Raw genomic sequence first — 22,872 nt, 5'->3', positions numbered from 1 at the left:
TGTCTAATTTAGCTCCCTTAGCATGGTCCTTTCCTAAAAAGTCACTGAGAGTCTAGTTTCCACTGGATTGAAATTTAGAGTGGGGTGTCCTCAACTGAGATGACAAGAGACACTGACACCCATAAAATCAGGCAACATGCACAACCTCAGGGCCAGAAAGACCAGAAAGACTGTGTGTGTGTGCGTGTGTGTGTAAACATATATATATGTGCTAATGTGTATGAATATATATACTAATATGTATGCATACATGTAGTATATATATACATACATCATACATATAGTGTGTGTGAATATATGTACATATATACATATATCTAACACTGAGACCCAGGGTAAATTGAAACAAGGCTTCCCTTCTCTGACAAAGATAAATGATTCCACTATTAGCTGAAACCCCAAACTCCTCCCCTCAGAAGAAGTGAATTATGAATGTGCCCAGAATTGCTGCCCTTCTAAATCACAGGCCCTCCCTTTCTCTATATCACGTGTTTATGAACAAAGACAAGATCAAATTAAAATGCTCAGAGAGCCATCGAGAGAGCGCCTGGATTTAAAACCGTGGAGAATCTCAGAACCAACTTGTCCAGTGACGTGTCACTGTCTTGTGGGCTGCAACCCTGATGGAGGAAAGCCTGTGAAATGGGTCAATCAGAGAATCACAAATGCCTTTTAAAACGTGATGCCTTTCTTCCCATTCAGGGCACCCTTTATTCATAGGCACCTAATACCCTCTTATTCTATCCTCTGCTGCTTGGCCTTCATTTCCTCACTTGTAAAATATAATGGTTGGATCAGATTTTCATTAAGGTCCCTGAAGCTTGAAGTGATAAACTCATGCACTCTTCAGTGTTAGAACAAAATGATCACCCTGTAAGGACTGCACTCAACACCAATACTGAGCACAGCTCAAAAGAGCTCCCTCTGGTCTATAAGCAAGACTTTTTTTTTTTTTTTTGCAGTATGCGGCTTCTCACTGTTGTGGCCTCTCCCGTTATGGAGCGCAGGCTCCGGACGCGTAGGCTCAGTGGCCATGGCTCACGGGTCCAGCCGTTCCGCGGCATGTGGGACCTTCCTGGGCCGGGGCACGAACCCATGTCCCCTGCATCGGCAGGCGGCCTCTCAACCACTGTGCCACCAGGGAAGCCCTAAGCAAGACGTCTTAAACAGCTTTCTACTTAATTTGAAAGTTTCATATGTTCAGAAGAAACCAGTCCAGACTCCTTTTTTAAAAGAAAATCTTCTAGTTAGAAGAAAGAGGAACCATTTTCAACAATATTGGGAAACTCTGAAGTAAGGTTAGAAATCCTGTGGCAAGTGATAAAGTACCACTCCCTTCTGTGATTCACGTGTGGATAGAACACAGGAAACCCAGAGGCAAGCTGAAAATAGCCCCAAGCACAGAGGCTGGGAAAGTGATCAACTTCTGCTCCCCAAGACTCCACGGGCTGGGACTGGCCCGAGAGAACATCCGGGAGCCGAGCCCTGAGGGCACTGCTATTCCACTTACTTCTACTTACTTCTACTGTTTCCAAGTAGATGGTAGAGCCCAATTCTGCTCTTTTTTAAAAAAAGTAAATAAATAACATTTTACATAAAAAGCACAAGGCAGCAGATGATAATCCTTGCCCTTCTCACATATTTCTACCCCTATAAGCCTACCTGGCAGACATAAGTTACCCAACAGATGCACAAACTACCTGAGAGGGGATTAATCCTGGGAGGGAACTTCTTCACTCTCATAAGCTGCATCAAAATTCAAAATTCCCCAGACCGTGATGCTGAATGGAGATTCCCAAATCTGCACAGACCTCCTGACTCAGAAGTACGGAGCCCACTGCAGTCACCACGCTAGGTCATACTTCCACACATAGAACTGAGGACAGCAGAATCATATCACACCCGAACAGAAGGCCAAGACACTGAGGTTCTAGCCCAGATGTCACTGTTAGTTGTGTGGCATTAGGGATTACTTTTTCAAGGAGTCTCTCTCTAGTTCAGTTGTCTAAAGAATCGGTATGAACACCTTTATGGCCACTCATACTTTGGTTGTATTTGACATTTAAAGATGAAATCTTAATGGGGCAATGACTCTCCTGGGGAAATATTGCATTCACAGCACAGTTCCAGGCATCTGGAGCTAGCAGGAGGGAGAGAGACCCTGCTTGTCCCTGAGTCATAACACGTGGGCAGCCACTTGGCATAAACAGGCAGAAGCTGAACCAGTTCTCATGCCCACACTGCCACATCATCCTTGACTGTGAAAGTTCTAGAATCAGTCCAGCACCTGGGTGTGCAGCAGGGTTACCCCTGACATGGCACAATTAACGTAACTTCTCCAGGATATCTCTGGGGTCATTTTTTTGCTCATTCTCAATCTTTAAGTGCCTATCATGTAAAAGAACCTAGAGAGTTACTACAGATGCCAAGTCAAATAAGACACAGCTCCTTCCTTCAAGAATCTACAGGTTCAGGACTTCCCCGGTGGCGCAGTGGTTAAGAATCTGCCTGCCAATGCAGGGGACACGGGTTCGAGCCCTAGTCCGGGAAGATCCCACATGCCACGGAGCAACTAAGCTTGCAAGCCACAACTACTGACCCTGAGCTCTAGAGCCCGCGAGCCACAACTACTGAAGCCTGTGCGCTTAGAGCCCGTGCTCCGCCACAAGAGAAGCAACCTTAATGTGAAGCCCGTGCACCACAACAAAGGATAGCCCCCACTCACCGCAACTAGAGAAAGCCCGTGCACAGCAATGAAGACCCAACAACAAAGAGCCAATACAGCCAAAAATAAATTAAATAAATAAATAAATAAATAATAAAATATATTTAAAAAAAAAGAATCTACAGGTTCGTGGGAAAGACAGACAAGTTCACAGGTGACTAGAGTCCCAGGCGACATGTGCTGTGGGACAAGTGAGGCTGGACGGCAGGTGAAAGTGGTGGCGTCTAAGCTGGCTGGGGGAGAGAAGAGGCAGGGGAAGCTAGCCAGAGAAAACCAGGCTTCTCTGGAGTTGCGAGGGTGTGAGAAAGCCAGCCAGGTGCATGAGGTGGACAAGGACGTAAGGGACATGGAACTGCACAGATATGAAGGTCAAAGGAAGCAAATACCATGGCATCTTCAGGCAACTGCAAGTGATTTAGTTTGTCTGGACACAGGGTACCTGAGTGAGAAATGAAGCTCTAAAGGAAGTAAGAGCCAACATCCGGAAAGTCTTCTGTGCTAAACTAGTGAAAATTATAAGGAGACGATGGTGAAAGAGTCTGAATAGGGAATACCATGATAAGAACTGCATTTTATAACAATCCCTCTTGGAGAGCACGAGGAAGGGCAGGTGGGAGAGGAGCCAAAATGAAGGCAAAGAGACCCGTTAGAACGTTGATGGATTGATGCATTTGAGAACTGCACAAGCCTGAACCAGGGCAAAGGCAGTGGGCTCCAGAGACAGGAATGGAAATACATCCTTGAAAAGATGGGCCATACAGGTTGGATATGGTAGTTGAAAAAGAGAAGAACCCATTATTATTATTTTTTTTAAGAAAAAAGGAAGAAAGAAAAGAAAATAAAAGAAAAAAAGAAAACAAATTCAATGAGAACTGGAAACATTTGGTTCAAACATGCTAAATCAATAGTCTGATGAGTGTCTGGGCGCTGTCTTCTGTTGCCACTCTGAATCCCTCTAATGGACAATTCCTAAATTAATGTGTCAGGAAGCTAATCTCCTCTTGGACATAGACAGGTAAGGCAAAACCCGAAAAGGGCTTAGAAAAGTCAATGACGGGAGAGTTTAGATCTTCATACAAGAGAAGGAAAAGATGTCAAACCCTCACATCACGTGGCTAAAGTTTCTTCAGGAAGTGCTATTTGTCACTTCACTGTGCTCCAGGATGTCGGCCACCTCCATCCACTGTCAACCAACAGCAGGATAAAAAAAAAAAGAGAGAGAGAGACAAAAAACAGCAGGAATATTCCAGAGAACTTCATACCATTGAGAAGCAAGGAAACAAGATTAACTGGATTAATAACAGAAATAAACAAAAGATAAAAGAAAAATCTTCCAAAGCATCCCTCCCTCTCACTTTTCCAAACTCTCCACTCATTGCATTCACCAAATACCTTCTAGGAAAAGTTGTTGATGTGTTTGTTTTATTCCAAAATAATTAAGGCTCAAGGTATTGGTGAAGCACAGAGAGGTTATAACATGAGAATCCCCAGGAAGTTCATAACGTAAGAGTGTCAGGGAATCATGTCACAGACCACGTCAAGGTCATGTGGCCAAAACGCTCCCTTAGTTTTGTTTGCATTCTCCTCTTGCAGCAGCAAGAGTCCTGCCAAATCACTAGACTGGTGGAGGGACAGGACACTCTGCTGAGAATCAGGATATTTGGATTTCAGTCTCAGGTGTGTCATGGAATCTCCCTAAGCCTTGGTTTCCTCCTTTGTAAAAGGAGGAATTCATAATCCTTGCCTCTTCAACTTCAAGGGGCTCTTGGTAGGATCAGATTAAGAGAAGGTAAATAAAAATCCCTTTGCGGGCTTCCCTGGTGGTGCAGTGGTTGAGAGTCCGCCTGCCGATGCAGGGGACACGGGTTCGTGCCCCGGTCCGGGAAGATCCCGCATGCCGCGGAGCGGCTGGGCTCGTGCGCAATGGCCACTGAGCCTGCGCGTCCGGAGCCTGTGCTCTGCAACGGGAGAGGCCACAACAGTGAGAGGCCCGCGTACGGCAAAAAAAAAAAAAAAAAAAAAAAACCTCTTTGCACATTACAAAATGCTACAGTAACGTAAGTCTGTTTAATTGTCACTCTTCTTATTATCATCATCAGAGGAAGTGTGGGCTAGTTCAACCAGCAGAGCGTGGGTGGTCTGAGCCAAATCTATCTTCATTCCTGAATATAATCCCCAATCCCTCACCTCCTTCTTAAGGTGAACTACTATGGTCTCATTTTCATATAAGGAGGATAATATTTGTGGCAACTAGTGAGCTTAGAACAATAACAAATTTGTTCTAGTGCTCATTGTGCTTTTGTTTTCCTTTTTCAAATTTTATTTTAAATGTTTACTTTTTTTAAAACATCTTTATTGGAGTATAGTTGCTTTACAATGGTGTGTTAATTTCTGCTTTATAACAAAGTGAATCAGCTATACATATACATATATCCCCATATCTCCTCCTTCTTGCGTCTCCCTCCCACCCTCTCTATCCCACCCCTCTAGGTGGTCACAAAGCACCAAGCTGATCTCCCTGTGCTATATGGCTGCTTCCCACTAGCTATTTTACATTTGGTAGTGTATATATGTCAGTTCTACTCTCTCACTTCGTCCCAGCTTACCCTTCCCCCTCCCATGTCCTCAAGTCCATTCTCTACGTCTGTGTCTTTATTTCTGTCCTGCCCCTAGGTTCATCAGAATCTTTTTTTTTCTTTTTTTAGATTCCATATCTATGTGTTAGCATACAGTATTTGTTTTTCTCTTTCTGACTTACTTCACTCTGTATGACAGACTCTAAATCCATCCACCTCACTACAAATAACTCAATTTCGTTTCTTTTTATGGCTGAGTAATATTCCATTGTATATATGTGCCACATCTTCTTTATCCATTCATCTGTCGATGGACACTTAGGTTGCTTCCATGTCCTGGCTATTGTAAATAGTGCTGCAATGAACATTTGCGTGCATGTGTCTTTTTGAATTATGGTTTTCTCAGGGTATATGCCCAGTAGTGGGATTTCTGGGTCATATGGTAGTTCTATTTTTAGTTTTTTGAGGAACCTCCATACTGTTCTCCATAGTGGCTGTATCAATTTACATTCCCACCAACAGTGCAAGAGGGTTCCCTTTTCTCCACACCCTCTCCAGCATTTATTGTTTGTAGATTTTTTGATGATGGCCATTCTGACTGGTGTGAGGTGATACCTCATTGTGGTTTTGATTTGCATTTCTCTAATGATTCGTGATGTTGAGCATCATTTCATGTGTTTCTTGGCAGTCTGTATATCTTCCTTGGAGAAATGTCTATTTAGGTCTTCTGCTCATTGTGCTTTGTTGACCTCAGATGGATGTTACTGAATATGTTTCCATTTTATTTATTTATTTATATTTTATTTTTGGCTGCATTGGGTCTTCTTTGCTGCATGAGGGCTTTCTCTAGTTGTGGCGAGCGGGGGCAACTCTTCATTGTGGTGTACGGGCTTCTCATTGTCGTGGCTTCTCTTGTTGCGGAGCACGAGCTCTAGGCACACGGGCTTCAGTAGTTGTGGCATGTAGGCTCAGTAGTTGTGGCTCACGGGCCAGTAGCTGTGGCGCACGGGCTGTGTTGCTCTGCAGCATGTGGGATCTTCCCAGACCAGGGCTCGAACCCGTGTCCTCTGCATTGGCAGGTGGATTCTTAACCACTGCGCTACCAGGTAAGTCCTCCATTTTATTTCAACGTGTAGAACAAACAGAGAAATACACGTCATGGGCCTCGCTGCTGTGAACTGAGCACATCTCTCATTATTTAGAAACTATATGAACAAAATTCTAGGAAGAAGCTTGGTTGATCCCTAAGAACTAATGGGTTTGCTTCTATTTTCTCCTAGTTTATGGTACTTCTCAATAAATCAGTAAGTCATTTGATTACTAGTATGAGATTCCTTGTGGATAAAATGGGATTAAAACATTGTAACAGAAATCACCCAGTAAGTAAACTCCTTAACAATTCCAAATTATTCTTTGGATTCTGCATTTTTCTTAATGCTCCAAAATAGATGCATCAGTGTAAGTGGTGATGCTAATGTCCTCTGCTATGTAATCCCATCCTCAGGAGGATATGCCAAGAAAGGAATTGATTATAATCAGAATTTCATGCCACGGTAGCTTAGCCATACTCTTATACTAACATCTAGTTCTAAAATAATGCCTCCCCTCTTGGCATATTTACAGAAAAGAAAGAGCAGCAGTGAGATGACAAGATGCACCAAAATAAATGAATTATTCATATTTATTGATATATCTAAAATGATAGCAGCAAATCAGGACGTGCAAACTACTGATGTATCTAAACAGCACTGCACATTTTAGTGATGAAGGATCTAATGAATCATCTAAATGTCTGACCTGTGTAATATATAAACATCCAGACTAATGGCTGTATCCCCCCTCCTTTTGGTCAAAATGTATTGGACTCCTATAGACCCCAGGCAAGTGTAGATAGGGAAGGAGTGTTGTGTAACAAGCATAACCATAATGTAATAATCAGTAACAAAGTCATTTTAGAATCACAAAGTATAGAATGACAAGGGGAGAGACTTCTGATCAGTGGGCAGATTTTTATGGACACTGCTCCTGAAACAGCCCTAAAACTTAAAATTCTGGATGAAATCTTTTAAAACCTTTAAAAATTTATAGCTGAGCTTGTGGGGAAAGAAGAAATACAGGTCAAAAGTAAGCACCAATCTACCATTAATCCTGGGAGGTCTAGAGCTGGGATTTAACAGGCATAAGGAGGCTGGAAACAAACCTATGAGAATAAGATAAGAGGTCAGTCAGAGACCTGGAACCGCTCCCCCCACCAAGGATTTTCACCCTTGAAGGAGAGGACAGGAATGCCTGACTCCCTTGGCCTTGGCCTTTGCCGTGGAAATAGTTGGGGAAAAGGCTCCTTAGAATTCTTAATCATAAGTTCATAACCAGGCAAATTGGGGCTAAAACTCAAGTAGCCTGTGTGGCCCAGGAAAGCATAAACTAAAATTTTAGTTTAAAGTGGTTTAGGTTTGTTATGCCCCCAGGAACATGGCATTAGCAAAAGAAAATCCTTTCTGTATTAACATATTTTAGGCAGAGGACTCAAAGAATTTAAGATAAAGTTCCCAGGAAATTGAGCACACAATGAAAAAAATCCCTAATCTTATGAGGTAAGAAGACACTATAGTAAAAATTCAACAACTGGGGGGAAAAAAAAAACCTATAGAATCAAATCCACAAAACTTCAGGTATTGGAATTATCAGATACAGAATACAAAATAAGTATGTTTAATATATTTAAAGAAATAAAAGAGGCTTCTTCTTAAGTATAAGACAAGAACAAGTTACTATCAAAATTGACCTGACATAAATAGAACTAAATAAAATTTCCACTTTCAATAATTACAGACTAAGGAAAACAGACAAACCTTTCCACCAGGGACAATTAGAGAAGCAGGGTGGAATGTCAAACACATCTGCTTAGGAACACTGGAGAGCTCACAGGATATTGAGGAGTGTGATGCAAAGATTCTGGGATAATTGGTGGTCCAAGAGTGTTGGAGGATGCTGTTCTGCTATGAGTGTTTGCCCATTCCAGGAGAAAACTGAGAGGTGGGAGCAAAATGGTCTAAAAGAGCTAGGTAGTTAAGTCCAGGGCATGCCAAAGGTGAAGACCGGTGAATGCCCCTAGCTTTGTTCTAGGGCCTGAGGAGCTACACTCAAGGAGTAGGAGTTTCCTAGAAATCAATAGGCTTTCACAGAGCCTGCAGCTCAGCTTCGAATCATATCAACCTCTGAAGCTTATCCTGGATTCCTATGTCCCCAGATGCCTAGCAAAAGCAAACTTAGATCTTCACTGGAGGAAGATACTATCACCTAATGTTATTTTTGCAAACAATTATTTCCACAGAGAAATCCATAACAAAAAGATAAGAGAGAATCCTCATTTGTTTGCAACTTCAGAAATACCACTTTTCAGTAACCTGGAGTCAAAGAAGAAAAATTCAAATGGAAATTTGAAGGTATGTAAATTGTTTTTTAAATGACATATCAAAACTTATGAAAACAACTAGAGGCAAATTTATAATTTTAAAGCATGCATTAGAAAAGAGGAAAGACTGAAAATCAATGAGATAAACATCCTAACATCCATCTCAAGAAATTACAAAAACCTACCAAATGAAGATAAATAGAAGATGGAAGATAACAAAATTAATGAACTAGAAATAATACATACAATAGAAAATATCAACCAAGCCAAAATGTGTGTGCTTTAAAAAAAGGAATAAACTTATCAACTCTTGGAGATATTAGTTAACTAAAAAAAAAAAAAAAAAAGAGATAGGGACTTCCCTGGTGGTGCAGTGGTTAGGAGTCTGCCTGCCAATGCAGGGGACACGGGTTCAAGCCCTGGTCTGGGAAGATCCCACATGCCGCGGAGCAGCTAAGCCCATACGCCACAACTGCTGAGCCTGCACTCTAGAGCCCGCGAGCCACAACTACTGAAGCCCGCACACCTACAGCCCTTGCTCTGCAACAAGAGAAGCCACCACAATGAGAAGCCCGTGCACGGCAGTGAAGAGTAGTCCCCACTCACCACAACTAGAGCAAGCAATGAAAACCCAACACAGCCAAAAAATAAAGAAATTAAAAAAAAATTTTTTTTAAGAGATGAATTAAATAAATTCCTATAAAATAAGACTTACAAAAACTGATACAGAAGGTATAGTAAATTTGCAGTCTACTAACAATTTAAAAGTCTGACTCTGTAATTAAAAACCTTGTAACCCCACAAGGCTCACAGAAAGTTGGCTCACAGGAAAATATTACCAAAGAATATACACAAAGTGTGAACACGACCCAATTCATTTTATGATTCTGAAACCATGTAGGACCCTATGGGGCCCTCCCAAGTATATATGAAGGCCTTTCTGTGCTCCCCATTTCTTGTTTGTAGGGAAAAGCCTTCAGCCTCCTAGACCTTCTCTGAGTTACAAAGGGCAGGTTCAAACAGTTAGCAACTAGAGGAGTGAGGGAACACAGAGAAATGATAATGCAGCGGTGGGGCAGGGTCCTAGTTCCTCTTTGGCAGGTGTTCATAGCAATGTGATACATACCTCTGAGTTCTTTTACAGGAACTATGGCCCCCACCCAGGTGGAGGTTGGTAACTACAGGCTAAACACAAGAACATGGACCCCAAACTGGTTGGAACTAGAAGGCTAATGATTGAGATTCCTGGAACACCACCCTGTTACCTCACCACCAACCAGTCAGAGGAGAGTTAGACTCCCTGCAACCCAAAATTTGCCTATAAAACCTTCTTCCCTGAAACCCACTGGGGCGTTCAGGTCTTTTGAGCATGAGCCACCCATTCTCCTTTCTTGGCCCTGCAATAAACGTACTGTGGGATTCCATACCATATGATATTCTGGAAAAGGTAAAACTATGGAGACAGCAAAAGGATCAGTGGTTTCCTAGGGCTTGGGGTGGGAAGGAAAAAAGGATGAATTGGTGGAGCACAGGGAATTTTTAGGTCAGTGAAACTATTCTGTATGATACTATAGGGTAGATACATAACTTTATGCATTTGTCAAAATCCATAGACCTATACAACACATAGAATGAACCTTAATGTAAACTATGGACTTTAGTTAATAATAATGTATCAGTGTAGGTTCATCAATTGTAACAAATGTACCACTGTAGTAGGAGATGTTGATAATAGGGGAGGCTATGCATGTGTGAGGGCCAAGGGGTATATGGGAAATCTCTGTTCTTTCCACTCAGTTGTGCTAAGAACCTAAAACTGCTCTAAAAAATAAAGCTTGTTTTAAAAAATTAGACTGCAGTATTGATGAAAAGATAGAAAGAGCAGAAAGTATAAGTATAGAGAGCCCAGAAACAGACCCCTACACTTATGGAGATTTGATTTATGACAAAGATAACATGGCAGAGTAGTAGGGAAAGGATATTACTTACAATAAATGGTCCCAGCACAATTGTAAATCCATTTATAATAAAAGAAACATAACCCCCTAATTCACACCATACAGAAAAATGATTTCGAGGTAAATTGTAAATCTAAATGCAAAGGCCAAAAATAAAGCTCCTAGAAGGTAATGAAGAGAGTATTTTCATGGTTTAAGGAAAAGGAAAGACTTCTTAAACCTGACACACAAAATGGTAACTATCAAGGAAAACTCTGACAAATTTGAATAAATTAAAATCAAGACACCTTTAAGATAGTAAGAAGATAACCCATGGAGTGGGAGAAGTTCTTAATATTATTTATAACTGACAAAGTGCTCATGTCTAATGGACATTTAAAAAGAAAATTATCCCTACAAATGAATGAGAAAACGTCAGACGACTCAACAGAAAAATGAACAAGAAATTTGAACAGGTACTATATGAAAAGTCTATCCAAAATGCTGATAACCATATACAAACACATGAAACCTCATCAATGATCAGAGAAATGCAAATTAAAGTCACATGAGGTACTACTATATACCTACTAGAAGGGCTAAAAGTAAAAACAATTTTTTAAAAAAACTTGACAATACAAGCTATTGGTCAGGATGGGAAGCAGAAGGAATTCTCACCCACTACTGGTGGAGGGTGTAAATTGGAAGAACCACTCTGGAAAACAGTTTGACATAACTACTAAAATTGAAAATATGCAGACCTTATGACCCAGGAATTCCACTTCTAGATAGATATCCCACATAAATGAGTGTAAGCGTACACATAGTGCAAGAATGTTCCTTGCACCATTATTTACAGTTGCTTCAAACTGGAATAAGCCAATGTCCATCAATAGTAAACTTGACAAAGTGTGATGTGTTCATACAATGAACTATTGTAACACAATAAAAACGAACAAGATAAAGCTACACACTGAACCTAGGTGAATCTCACAAACCTAATGTTGAGCTAAATAAAGCAAACCTGGAACACTTTAAAAAAGATGGTTCCATTTAAAATAGCTGATTTTTAGTGTGATAATTTCTAGGTCCATCCATATTGCTGCAAATGGCATTATTTCATTCTTTTTTATGGCTGAGTAATATCATGCTAAGTGAAGTAAGTCAGAGGGAGAAAGATAAATATCATATGCTATCACTTCTTTGTGGAATCTTAAAAATGATACAAATGAACTTATTTACGAAACAGAAACAGACTCACAGACATAGAAAAAAATCTTACAGTTACCAAAGGGGAAAACGAGGGAGGGGGTGTATTAGGAGTTTGGGATTAGCAGATACACACTACTATATGTAAAACAGATAAACAACAAGAACCTACTGAATAGCACAGGGAACTATATCCAATACCTTGTAATAACCCATAATGCAAAAGAATCTGAAAAAGAATATATATATACATACATATAACTGAATCACTTTGCTGTACACCTGAAACTAACACAACATTGTAAATCAACTATACTTCAATAAAGAAAAAAAAAAAGATTGAGTTCTGACCCTATCAAAAGTGTTCTAGTTAACACTTGTAAGAGAACAAAGCATAGAGAACTTTAACATCTACACAAACCAACAGGACAAACTGACCGATAAGAGTGTATATACCTCGGGCTTCCCTGGTGGCACAGTGGTTGAGAGTCCGCCTGCCGATGCAGGGGACGCGGGTTCGTGCCCCGGTCCGGGAAGATCCCACATGCCGTGGAGCGGCTGGGCCCGTGAGCCATGGCCGCTGGGCCTGCGCGTCCGGAGCCTGTGCTCCGCAACGGGAGAGGCCACAACAGTGAGAGGCCCGCGTACTGAATAAAAAAAAAAAAAAAGAGTGTATATACCTCAATGTAATATGGGGAAGAAATAAATTACACTGCTCATGCTGCAGTACCATGTGCCACGTAGAGCTGCTGGGGTCAGGAAGATGCAGTGGTCATAATGAAGAAAAGTTATTATGCATGAGTGAACTCCCTCATGTTGTGTCTGGAAGATGTTATGCCTGGCAGTAGGGGACTAGTGGGAATAAAAGTTTTAAGTTCTTTTTCTGTATCCTTAAAATAAATCAGAAGTCGAACAAAATAATAAATAAAATAGCCCATACTGATCCATACTGTTTAGGGATGCATTCCTAGGTGGAATATAAATAAATATGTTTTCTTTGAAAAAATGAGATTGTTTTACAGAGTAGTTATCGTTAGGGAGAAGGGAAAAAATGATTGGGAAGGGGTACAAAAAGAACTTAAAGGGTACAGGCAACACTCTATTTTTAGTGGTTATGTAGGTTCATTTTGCATTAAATTATAGAGGTGTCTGTGACAGACAGAATCTAGGGTGAGCCCATGATTCCCATGCTTTCTGTGGGTGGGTCCTGTGACTTGATTTTAATCAAGAGAACATGCCAAAGGTAACAGAATGTAGGTGACTGTGTGTACATAAAACTAGCCCATCTTACCAGGAGTCTCTCTCTCTGTTGCTTTCTTTGAAGAAGAAATCTGCCATATTGTGAGCTGCCATATGGAAAGGGCCAGGCAAGAAGGAGCTGAAGGTAGCCTCTGGCCAAAGCTGAAAAGAAATTGAGGCCCTCAGCCCGAAAGCCTGCGAGGAACTGAACACTCCCAAAAACCACATTAGCTTGAATGCTGATGCTTCCCCAGATGAGTCTCACATAAAACAGCACAAAGAGGGCTTCCCTGGTGGCGCAGTGGTTGGGAGTCCACCTGCCGATGCAGGGGACATGGGTTCGTGCCCCGGTCCAGGGGGATCCACATGCCGCGGAACGTCTGGGCCCGTGGGCCATGGCCGCTAGGCCTGCGCGTCCGGGGCCTGTGCTCCGCGGCGGTGAGGGGCCCGCGTACCGCAAAAGAAAAAAAAAAAAAAAAACAGCACAAAGAGATAAAGAGATAAAAACATGAAAAAGTAAAGAGGCAAGAAAAATTACATGAGTTCCAAAAATGTCTGTTGGGAATTCATGGAAGAGAGAGCAGAGATAAGAAGGGAGAAACAATATGTTTAAGATACAATGTTTTGTTTGTTTAGTCTTTTGAATTTTTATTTTATATTGGAGTATAGTTGATTTACAATGTTGTGTTAGTTTTAGGTGTAAAGTGAGTCAGATACATATGTATATGCCTAAGAAGAAAGATGAAGGAAATAGCACTACAGCATAATGTTCTCAAATCTGATTCTTTTCCCTGGGCAATGCCTGCACCTGGGATAAGAATGTTTGGCGGCATTCCAGAGAATCGATTTGCCTTTCTTCCTTGATCCCATGTCCTGTAGCTTCTACTAAAGATGCTTTCAGTTGTTCCTGAGAACCAGGATAGAGAGTGCTTTTTTGGAAAGAGATAGACTCTGATGGCAGAGTCCACTATATCAGTTCCTCCTGGGCAAAATAACAAACTACCCTTAGGAGTGCCATGAAGAGCCCCATCCCATGAGTGAGAAAATAGAAAAGCAAGTCCAAAGGAAATAAATCAAGGCCATAGCACAGAATGCATGGCATCATAGAAAGCGTAGGGAGAAATGGAAGGAAAGCAGGGAGGAAAGAAGCAGAGAGCAGCATAAAAGCAAAGTGAAAGAAGAAAGTGAGGGAACAAAGAGAAGAAATGATTAGAAAGCTGATAACGACAAGCAGACAGCGAATGGTCCCCAGTGACAGTAGGTCGCCTCCAAGATGACAGCCCAAGGAGCAGCACAATCAGTAAATCTTTGCGAACTGATTGCTCCAAAGGAGAAACCAACAGAGATGGCTGACAGGCGAAGAGATGGAGTACGGAGAGACACCAAGACCCTGTTCTTTGGCACATCAGCTTTTGCCAGCTCCCTATGGATCTAAGTACAAAATGCAGCGTTTGTGCAGGTCTACCTGTAGATATAACGGCATAACACGTTAGGAGTCAATTTTGTATAATTCTTTATGTATAGAGAGTAGAAAAGAATGACTAATAGTTCCATAAATGTATACATTCTCATGAAACAATTCTAGAAATACTGAATGGTAGAAAAAAAGACGATAAAAAAGTACCCAAATCCCACCTACTGGAGATTAGCATTGCTACCACATTGTAGACATCATTTCAGGTAAATCAGATATGTCTATATCTATATCTATCTATATATACACATATATATATAAACATATATATATATATATACAAGCACACACATCTAAGTACACACACACACACACACATATATGTCACACACATAACTGTATGCATGGTTGGATGAACAGAAGGATGTACACAGATACAAAACAAATAGATAAAAGATAGAAAGAGGAAGCAAGCAAGCAAGCAAAAATAAAAGACAAAGGAAGGAAGGAAGGAAGGAAAGAAGGGAGGGAGGGAGGGAAGGAAGAGAGAGTGAAAGAAAGAAAACTTTTGCAAAATGAACTTACTCTACCTGCTGTTTTCATTAAAATATTTCCATGGAGTCACATTATCTAATGTGGATACAGCAAAAATTAAGATTGCTAAGACAGAGAACATTACTCACCACTCAGTTCTACAAGGGCTAAGTCAGAACCCACTGCAGCTGACCACCAACAGCAAACCCAGAAAGGAATTCAGGATGAAAAACAGGATGAGGCACTCTGTGCTTCCTGAGAAGCAAGCCCTTCAATAGTTAGATGCATACTTCAGGAAGAATTTCAATGACCCCAGATTCTCACATCTTCCCATACACAGAAAAGCACTAAAATCATTCATCTGAGATATCTGTTCCTCACGATTAGCAGCAATCTTTTACTAAGATGTATGCTTGACGGCATGAATTTCCTAACCAAAAATCATGTATAAACTCATTCCTCCCCTACCTTCTTGGAGCAGTTTCCTCAGAGCTACTGAGTAGCTGACTCTCAGGCTCTAGTCCTCAGCAAGACCCTGAATAAAACTTAAACTCACAGATCTTACGCTTTTTTTAAAGTCAACACTAAGCATTTCTTTAACTTACACATATACAACCATACACTTATATAAAGAGAGAGAAAGAGACAGAGAGGAAAATTAAAAATTTACATAGTACAGACATTTCAACTTACCTTCCCTTTCACTTAAGGAGCATGAGAGACATTTCTATCTGTTCCTCATTCACAGTCAAGGACAATGTACCTCCGTATGCAAGTATCTCGCTGAACTGAATACGAGCTTTGGCATTCAAGAGGACATACTGTTTGCATAATATGCCTCCAAACACAAACTTACTACCCTACCTAGTACTCTAATGAGGAAACAATGATTTCTTCCAAAGCTGGAGATTAAATTGGCCGTGCTGAACTCACTAAGCAAAAGTGGCCTTCACTGCCACACACTTTCTGAGATTTTCAAAGAAAATTTTGATTACATGTAATATTCACATTCTGGGATCATGTTAAAACCTATCTCTTAAGCAAGATAAAATTTTTCACTATAAATTCAGTGTTCTTGAAATTTGCCGGAAGTTACCAAAGAACTGAAAAATTACTAAATCTCAAATCAATATTTCTGAGAGTTAATTTATAAAAAGGAACCCAAACAAAAAGACATAGAGTTATTTTTTTAAACTATGCTAAGATTCTTTCTTAATTACTTATTTTAAGTTTAGTTAATGCCTAGTCGTTCCCTTCTTGAAAGATATGGAAATTAACACCATACTTTCTCCCACCATCCCTCCCTCAATTCCCACTTTTTATTAGTTACATAATTATTTTACATTGTCAAAGTTTATAATATTACAGTCTGTTCTGTGGTCATATTCCTCATAGCTGTTTGGTCTCTAATTCCATGAGTTTCACCACTACTCCACAAATCATGACATCATCATCTATCTCTTGATGTACTACAGTTTGTCATCCTGTAGATTTTTCAAGATTGGATCACAGATACCACATGATTTAGAATGTCTGTTTTACACCTTTCCACTTGCACAACCAAGCCACTTGATATTGGTAGATACTGTTCCATTGTCTTCAGACACTGGCTGGTCCCGTTAAGAAAGCTGGGATCAAACGTATTTTTCCCTTGTATAAGATCTAAATTTTCTGACCACTGAATTTCCTTTATTCCTAAAATATAGTAATTTCTCCTAGATGTGCCTTAACTATCAAAGTTGTTATTTTTTTCTTCCTAGGATAAACTGTGTCTTTTTTATCTGTAACTTCATGTTTTTATTTAGTTCAAAAAAGTTGTCTTCTATTATATTTTTACTCGATAATTTTTCCTTTATGTCTAGAGTTATGTAAGTATGCAATCAATACTCCTTGAATGCATAAATGATATGTTGGAATACTTTTTCTCTTCCATTTATTGTTCTCTTCTTCAGAAAATCAATTCTACTTTTGTTGATTATGCTTTCTCTGTCTTCCAATCTGACCACTTTTTTTATACCTTTCTTTTCTTTTTTTCATACCTTTCTTTTCTTTTTTTTCTTTGGCCACACTGTAGGATCTCAGTTCTTCTACCAGGAACTGAACCTGGGCCCTCAGCAGTAAAAGCACTGAGTCCTAACCACTGGACCACCAGGGAATTCCCATACACCCTTTTTAATATCTCTGTCTTTTCCTTTTTGTCTTTGTGATTCCTCAAGCCTATTCACCACTTTTACCTCTGGCTGTGTTTTCAGCACTGTGTCCTTTACTCTTGTCACTTCTGAAGTGTGCTTCATCTCTGTAATGATTTTGTTTCCTTGCAGTTCTTCCCTAAATTCTACTGACACACTATTCATTTCCTGCTTGATGTATTATAGTCTCTTCACAGAACCCTTTGAGCTCTCTTTTGGAAAACATAATGTAATTTCTTAAAAAATATGTACACTTATTTGTCTGAACTCTTCCTTTCTGTTGGTAATTTTTGGGGGTTGATTCTTTTTGTGATGTATTTTTTTCTACCCTTTAAAATGGAAATAGTGAGTCTTCTTTAAATGGAGCCAACTATTAGCTAAGGAATAATGTGGACAGGGGAGAGCGATCTAGAGCAATCCACAAAGTCAATTCAGGTTCATGGCTGTGGACACAGTCTCACTGAGTCTATCTCAATTTATATGGTGGGCTCGGAGCTCTGGTGCATATGTTAAGCTAACAGTTTTAATCAGAATGAAAGGAAACAGCCATCTGGACACCTTCATCCACTTTGAAAGGGTGCTCATCGCCAACATTCCTGGCTGATGAAACATACAGATTACCAAAGAGATTGGAATATATAGAGCCCCTGCTGTGGACCCATCACTTTCAGCTACAGGCAGACCCCTCTATCTTTCTCCAGCCTTCGTGTGGAGTGAAAATTCATGGAGGTTGACACTTCTGCTCAGTGTTGTTCAGCATCACAGTGGAATATTTTCTCATCCCCAGTGAAATACTGAAATGGTAATGAAGACTGCTGGTAAATAATAAACCCAGGGATAGGCAGGGGCAAAATGAGTTAGAACCAAAAGATGTGTAACTGAAAGGGATGCTTGGGAGAGGGAGAAAGGGGATGACTCATACTCAGAATTATGTAGGAGGCAGAGTTAAGTGTATAAGAAACTCTAGTATTGGGATTTAGAGCTTGAGTACTGCAGAATTTCAGAACTGATCTGTGCCACTGGTTAGACAATCAATTAAGCTCTGATTACGCACATGTATCCTCCTGACTCATACTTCTAGTACCTACATGGAAAAGCCAAAAGCTGAAGAAGGATTCAAATCACAGCCCTGACTGCTCTGCTCCTTCCCAAGTGCTTCCTCTTGCCATTCCTAGGAATTCAGAAGCCCCAACTGATTCAGACCAGGAGCTGAGAAGCGGTGGGGAGGGGGGCGGTGCGGACGGGGACATCAAGGTGGAAGGAGGAGGGTGTGGTTGCTGAAATCTGCCAGAGGGCAGGTCCAGAGGTGGGACACCTAATGCTTTGCCCTGGGAGGATGTCTCCCCTTTGTCTCTGAGGGTTAGTGCCGCTGTCCATCAAGTCCTTTCTAGGTTATGAGTAGGTGAAAAACAGCTTCCCCGCTCTCCTTTATCCTGCTGCTGTTTGGATGGATTTAGACAAGAGGAATATCCTAGACTCTGATCTCAGCTCTACCTTTTACTTCCTTACTCCCAGGGTAAACTTTGACACTTTAACCTCTCTGGACCTGAGTTTCCTCATATGTGAGAGGTACAGTCCACTGTGTTTAAAATAAATAAGCTACAAGGATATACTGTACAGGGAATATGGCCAATATTTTATAATAACTATAAATGGAGTATAATCTTTAAAAATTGTGAATCACTATCTTGTACACCTGAAATTTATATAATATTGTAAAGCAACTGTATCTCAATAAAAAAGAGAATTAAACTCGCAAAAAAAAAAAAAAAAAAAGGAATGCCAGTGAGACTTTTCTTTTAGAGATGGCATCACTGCCAGTGAGAACTATTAACCTGGGTCTCCATGGGGCATTCCTCACTTAGGGACCTGTGTCCTGTCATAGCATAGAAGATATCCTGGGAATCTAAAGAATTATAGGATGAGTCTTTAGGTTTGGGACATTTGAGAGAAATCTGGGGCAGTTTGGGGCAGGTTGCAGTTGGGGCCATTTTATTGTTTCATTGAATATAAGGGGTTTTCCCCCCTGTTTTTCATTCTTTTTGCCACTTTAGGTGAGGTTTTTTTTTTTTTTTAGGTGAGTTTTAAGGGAAGAAAGAGGAGTAAAAATGCTTTTGCAAGTATTTAACCAGAAACTCCCTAAGTTTGGCTTAAATATTTAGCACATTTTGATTACAATTCACAGTGTATGTGCAGAGGGATTTGGGGGTTTACAGCATTGAGTTTCAAGTCAGTTTAAACACTGCTCCCATCACTCCTGAGATCTTGGACCAGTGACTTAATCTCTCCATGCCTCTGTGTCTCCATAGGAGAAAAATGGAGATAATAAAATCTTAATGATAAGATTATTTGGGGGCTTAAATAAAATAACTCTTTTTTTTTTTTGCGGTACGCGGGCCTCTCACTGCTGTGGCCTCTCCCGCTGCGGAGCACAGGCTCCGGACGCACAGGCTCACCGGCCATGGCTCACGGGCCAAGCCACTCCGCGGCATGTGGGATCTTCCCGGACCGGGTCACGAACCCACGTCCCCTACACCGGCAGGCAGACTCTCAACCACTGAGCCACCAGGGAAGCGCTCATTCCTCATTTTGTTTTTGTGGGGTTTTTTTTTTCGGTACACGGGCCTCTCAGTGCTGTGGCCTCTCCCGCTGCAGAGCACAGGCTCCGGACGCGCAGGCTCAGCGGCCATGGCTCACGGGCCCAGCCGCTCCGCGGCATGTGGGATCTTCCCGGACCGGGTCACGAACCCGCGTCCCCTGCATCGGCAGGCGGACTCTCAACCACTGCGCCACCAGGGAAGCCCTAAAATAACTCATTTTAAACTCTGAGCGAATAGGAGGGGAACCAAAAAAATCCTACTTAACTGTTATTATAAATTTGCCTTAAAAGTGCCAGTTTAAAGAAACAATGAAGTATTGGTTGATTTGCCAAACCTAAATCTGGATAGACCCTACTAAGGTGCAGAAGGAACATAAGTCATCCTCTTCCTCCCGCAGGTATTGGAGAAAATAAAATACCAAAATAGACAGAGGTGGCACACCTCTCCTCTTTATAGCCATGCAGTTTAGGAAGGCTTAGAATGAGTGAATAGAAATTTTCTCAAGTCCTATATAGAATAAGGTAAGGTACAGAAGGAAGAAAAGGAAGGAAGGAAGGAAGGAAGGAAAGAAGGCTACTTCTGCCCTAAGAATATAAGTTGCCAATCTTATACTCTCACTGACCTGTATTATTTAAGAATTTTATTTCCTACTATCTCTGTGAAACCAACTTATAGTCATGCTTGACATTATCAATTGATTTCAAACTTAACTTCCCCCTGGTATCTGAGAAAAGGATGAAGCCTGAAGAGATGACAGCAAGAGATATTAGGAATGTAAGCATACAAATTGCTCAATATCAGGCTATCACTGGGAGCTGAGCATTGCTTCACTGATGGGAGACTGGATAGGGAAGCAGTGATTGTGAATTAAAGAAAGAGCTTTAAAACTGTCTTCTCCTCTGTCTATAGACAGTGGGTGAGCATCCAGAGCAGATATTTGTCTGTTACAATAGATGGAACAGTTCTTTAAGACATGCCTTTATGGAGATGCCAACGATTTTATGAGAATGACTAATCCCAATTTGTAACAAGATCCATGTACAGTTTTACAATACAGTTAACTTAAGCACATGGACAGGCAGAAAATATTTAAATGGGTTTTCCCCCAAAAGATGCCCCCTCCCTAGCTCTTCTACCCACGTGAGTCCACGTCCCTGTGCTGATTCATTTTACAGCATAAAGGAAGTTTCATTTCTTAGCTTTGGGGAAAGAACCATAACTCCCAGATTGAGTTTAAGTTGAAAACAGGGATCACTATTAAACATCCTCTGTGGATGTCAGTGCTTTAAATGTGTAACTGTCCACTAATCATGCTCATTAATCAGGGAGGCTAACTACAGAATAGCTGCAAACAAAGAAAAGCTCTGTGAGGAAGATCTGTTTAGGACACCTAACGACACTTTTGCTGGGGGACTTCTCTAAAAACAGCTAAGGAAATAAGCTAGAGACACATAATATTCAATAGGTCAGCCTTTCTATTAGTTGAATTTGCATGTTTTTATCTTTATCTTTTTATCTCTTAAACTAAGGAAACAACATCTCAGAAGATAATTAGGCATCATAGGCACCATGAAGCCATTCATCTTCAAAGCTTCTGCCTGGCAATTTGATACGTTGAGACAACTTCAGTTTCTTAATTTCCTTCATATAGTTATCACTTAAATAATTGGAACAAATTTTCTACGTCATATCCTTCCCTATTCATTTATAATTATCCAATGAATTGAAGTACTTTCCCTATTCATTCATAATTATCCAATGAATTGAAGTACTTTCCTGTAATTTCAACCATAATATAATAAGTGCTATAATCAGATAAGTTTAAAGTTTAATCAACTCAAACTTCTATATCTATGGAAATCTTTTAGTAATCTAAATTAAAATCACCTCTGAGAATTCACTCACTCCTCTCAATGGTATTTGGTAGTTCAAGGAGGGGCATGGTGTTAGCATTCAATGGCTTTGTATTGTATTGAGCAACAGTTATTTTCTTTAAGCACAACATGAATTACATTTTAATATCTCTACAGATTTCCATATTGACAAGAAGAAAGCAAAGCAAATTTACTAAATAAATTTGACTGGGATGGCCTAGTGTTACTACATCTCCATACTTTAAGGACATGAATTTGCTCGCTTAAAAGCCATCTGATGAAATTCTAGTGCCTGTATTTTGAAGGGCAGGTAAGCTCAATCTCATTAGAGTCCATGGTGACAGTCTGGGAAAGCATATTCAAACTGCACTTCGGGAATAATCCATTTTGTTGTAAAAATCCATTTATGATATAAATACATACACACACACACATACACACAGACACATATATTCAGGTCTACAGATCTATTGGAGGCAAAAGTCTACTAAATTAGGAAGCCACTTCTGCAGACAGTCTCTCAGTACACAGTGATATCAATACTGTGAATTAATTGATGCTTTTTTCCAGTTATACATTCTATGCAGAAAATTATAAGGAAAGGGAAAAGAATAGGCTGTAAATCACACTTACTATTAAAAAATACTTATCATTAACATTTTGAAAATACAGAATAGTATAAAAAAGGAAATAAAAATCATCGATAATGTCAACATTCAGTAATAACCACTTTAACAGTCTGGTATACACATGTATACATACATACACAAGGACTTACACATATAAGCTTTTCTTCAATTGGGATTTTACTACTATATATGCAAATGCAGCTTCTTACCTGGAAGTTTTCACTTGAAATTGTGCCATTAGTTTTCTTTTTGTATTATGTACGGTCAGGCCACTCAAGATGGCTGTTCTCTCGCTCTCAGAACATCCTCTGCCCGACCAGTGGCCTGCTTCTCCTATATCTTACTCACCTGACTGACCTTCCTATGTACTTGCCCCAGGCCCCAGCTGGTGATTGTTCTTATCAAAGGGGCCGGGAGGGGCGTGCCCTTCTGCTAGTTTCCCTGGTAACTAATGAGCCCACCTGACATCAATTCTCCTTATAACTGGTAACCTCTCCCCCACCAACCCCCAGCGAAGACTGCCGCCGCGTC

General features: G+C 40.5%; 1 protein-coding gene across 5 annotated transcripts in view; it reads right to left on the bottom strand.

Moving 5' to 3' along the window:
* The window catches only part of LOC307175299 (uncharacterized protein), an 84,162-nt gene extending 61,514 nt beyond the window's left edge, over positions 1-22,648 (bottom strand). For 4 of the 5 annotated variants that reach the window (XR_013824296.1, XR_013824297.1, XM_079900276.1 and 1 more), the window contains exons 1-2: positions 22,551-22,594; positions 13,154-13,263 (exon numbers count right to left, since the gene is read on the bottom strand). Coding sequence is in view for 2 of the 5 variants with exons in the window: in XM_079900276.1 (XP_079756402.1) it covers positions 13,154-13,263; positions 22,551-22,579 (139 nt within the window). In the remaining 3 variants the exon portion in view is untranslated. Of the gene's footprint in view, positions 1-13,153; positions 13,264-22,550 lie in introns of all 5 variants that reach the window. The other variant, XR_013824295.1, reaches the window with a different exon arrangement.
* Between the last annotated feature and the right edge of the window lie 224 nt (positions 22,649-22,872).

The sequence above is a fragment of the Stenella coeruleoalba genome, assembly GCF_951394435.1.
Source record: "Stenella coeruleoalba genome assembly, chromosome: 16".
NCBI classification, from domain to species: Eukaryota; Metazoa; Chordata; class Mammalia; order Artiodactyla; family Delphinidae; genus Stenella; species Stenella coeruleoalba.
The sequence above is the reverse complement of the archived record's forward strand: the minus strand, read 5'-3'. Positions and strand labels throughout refer to the sequence as shown.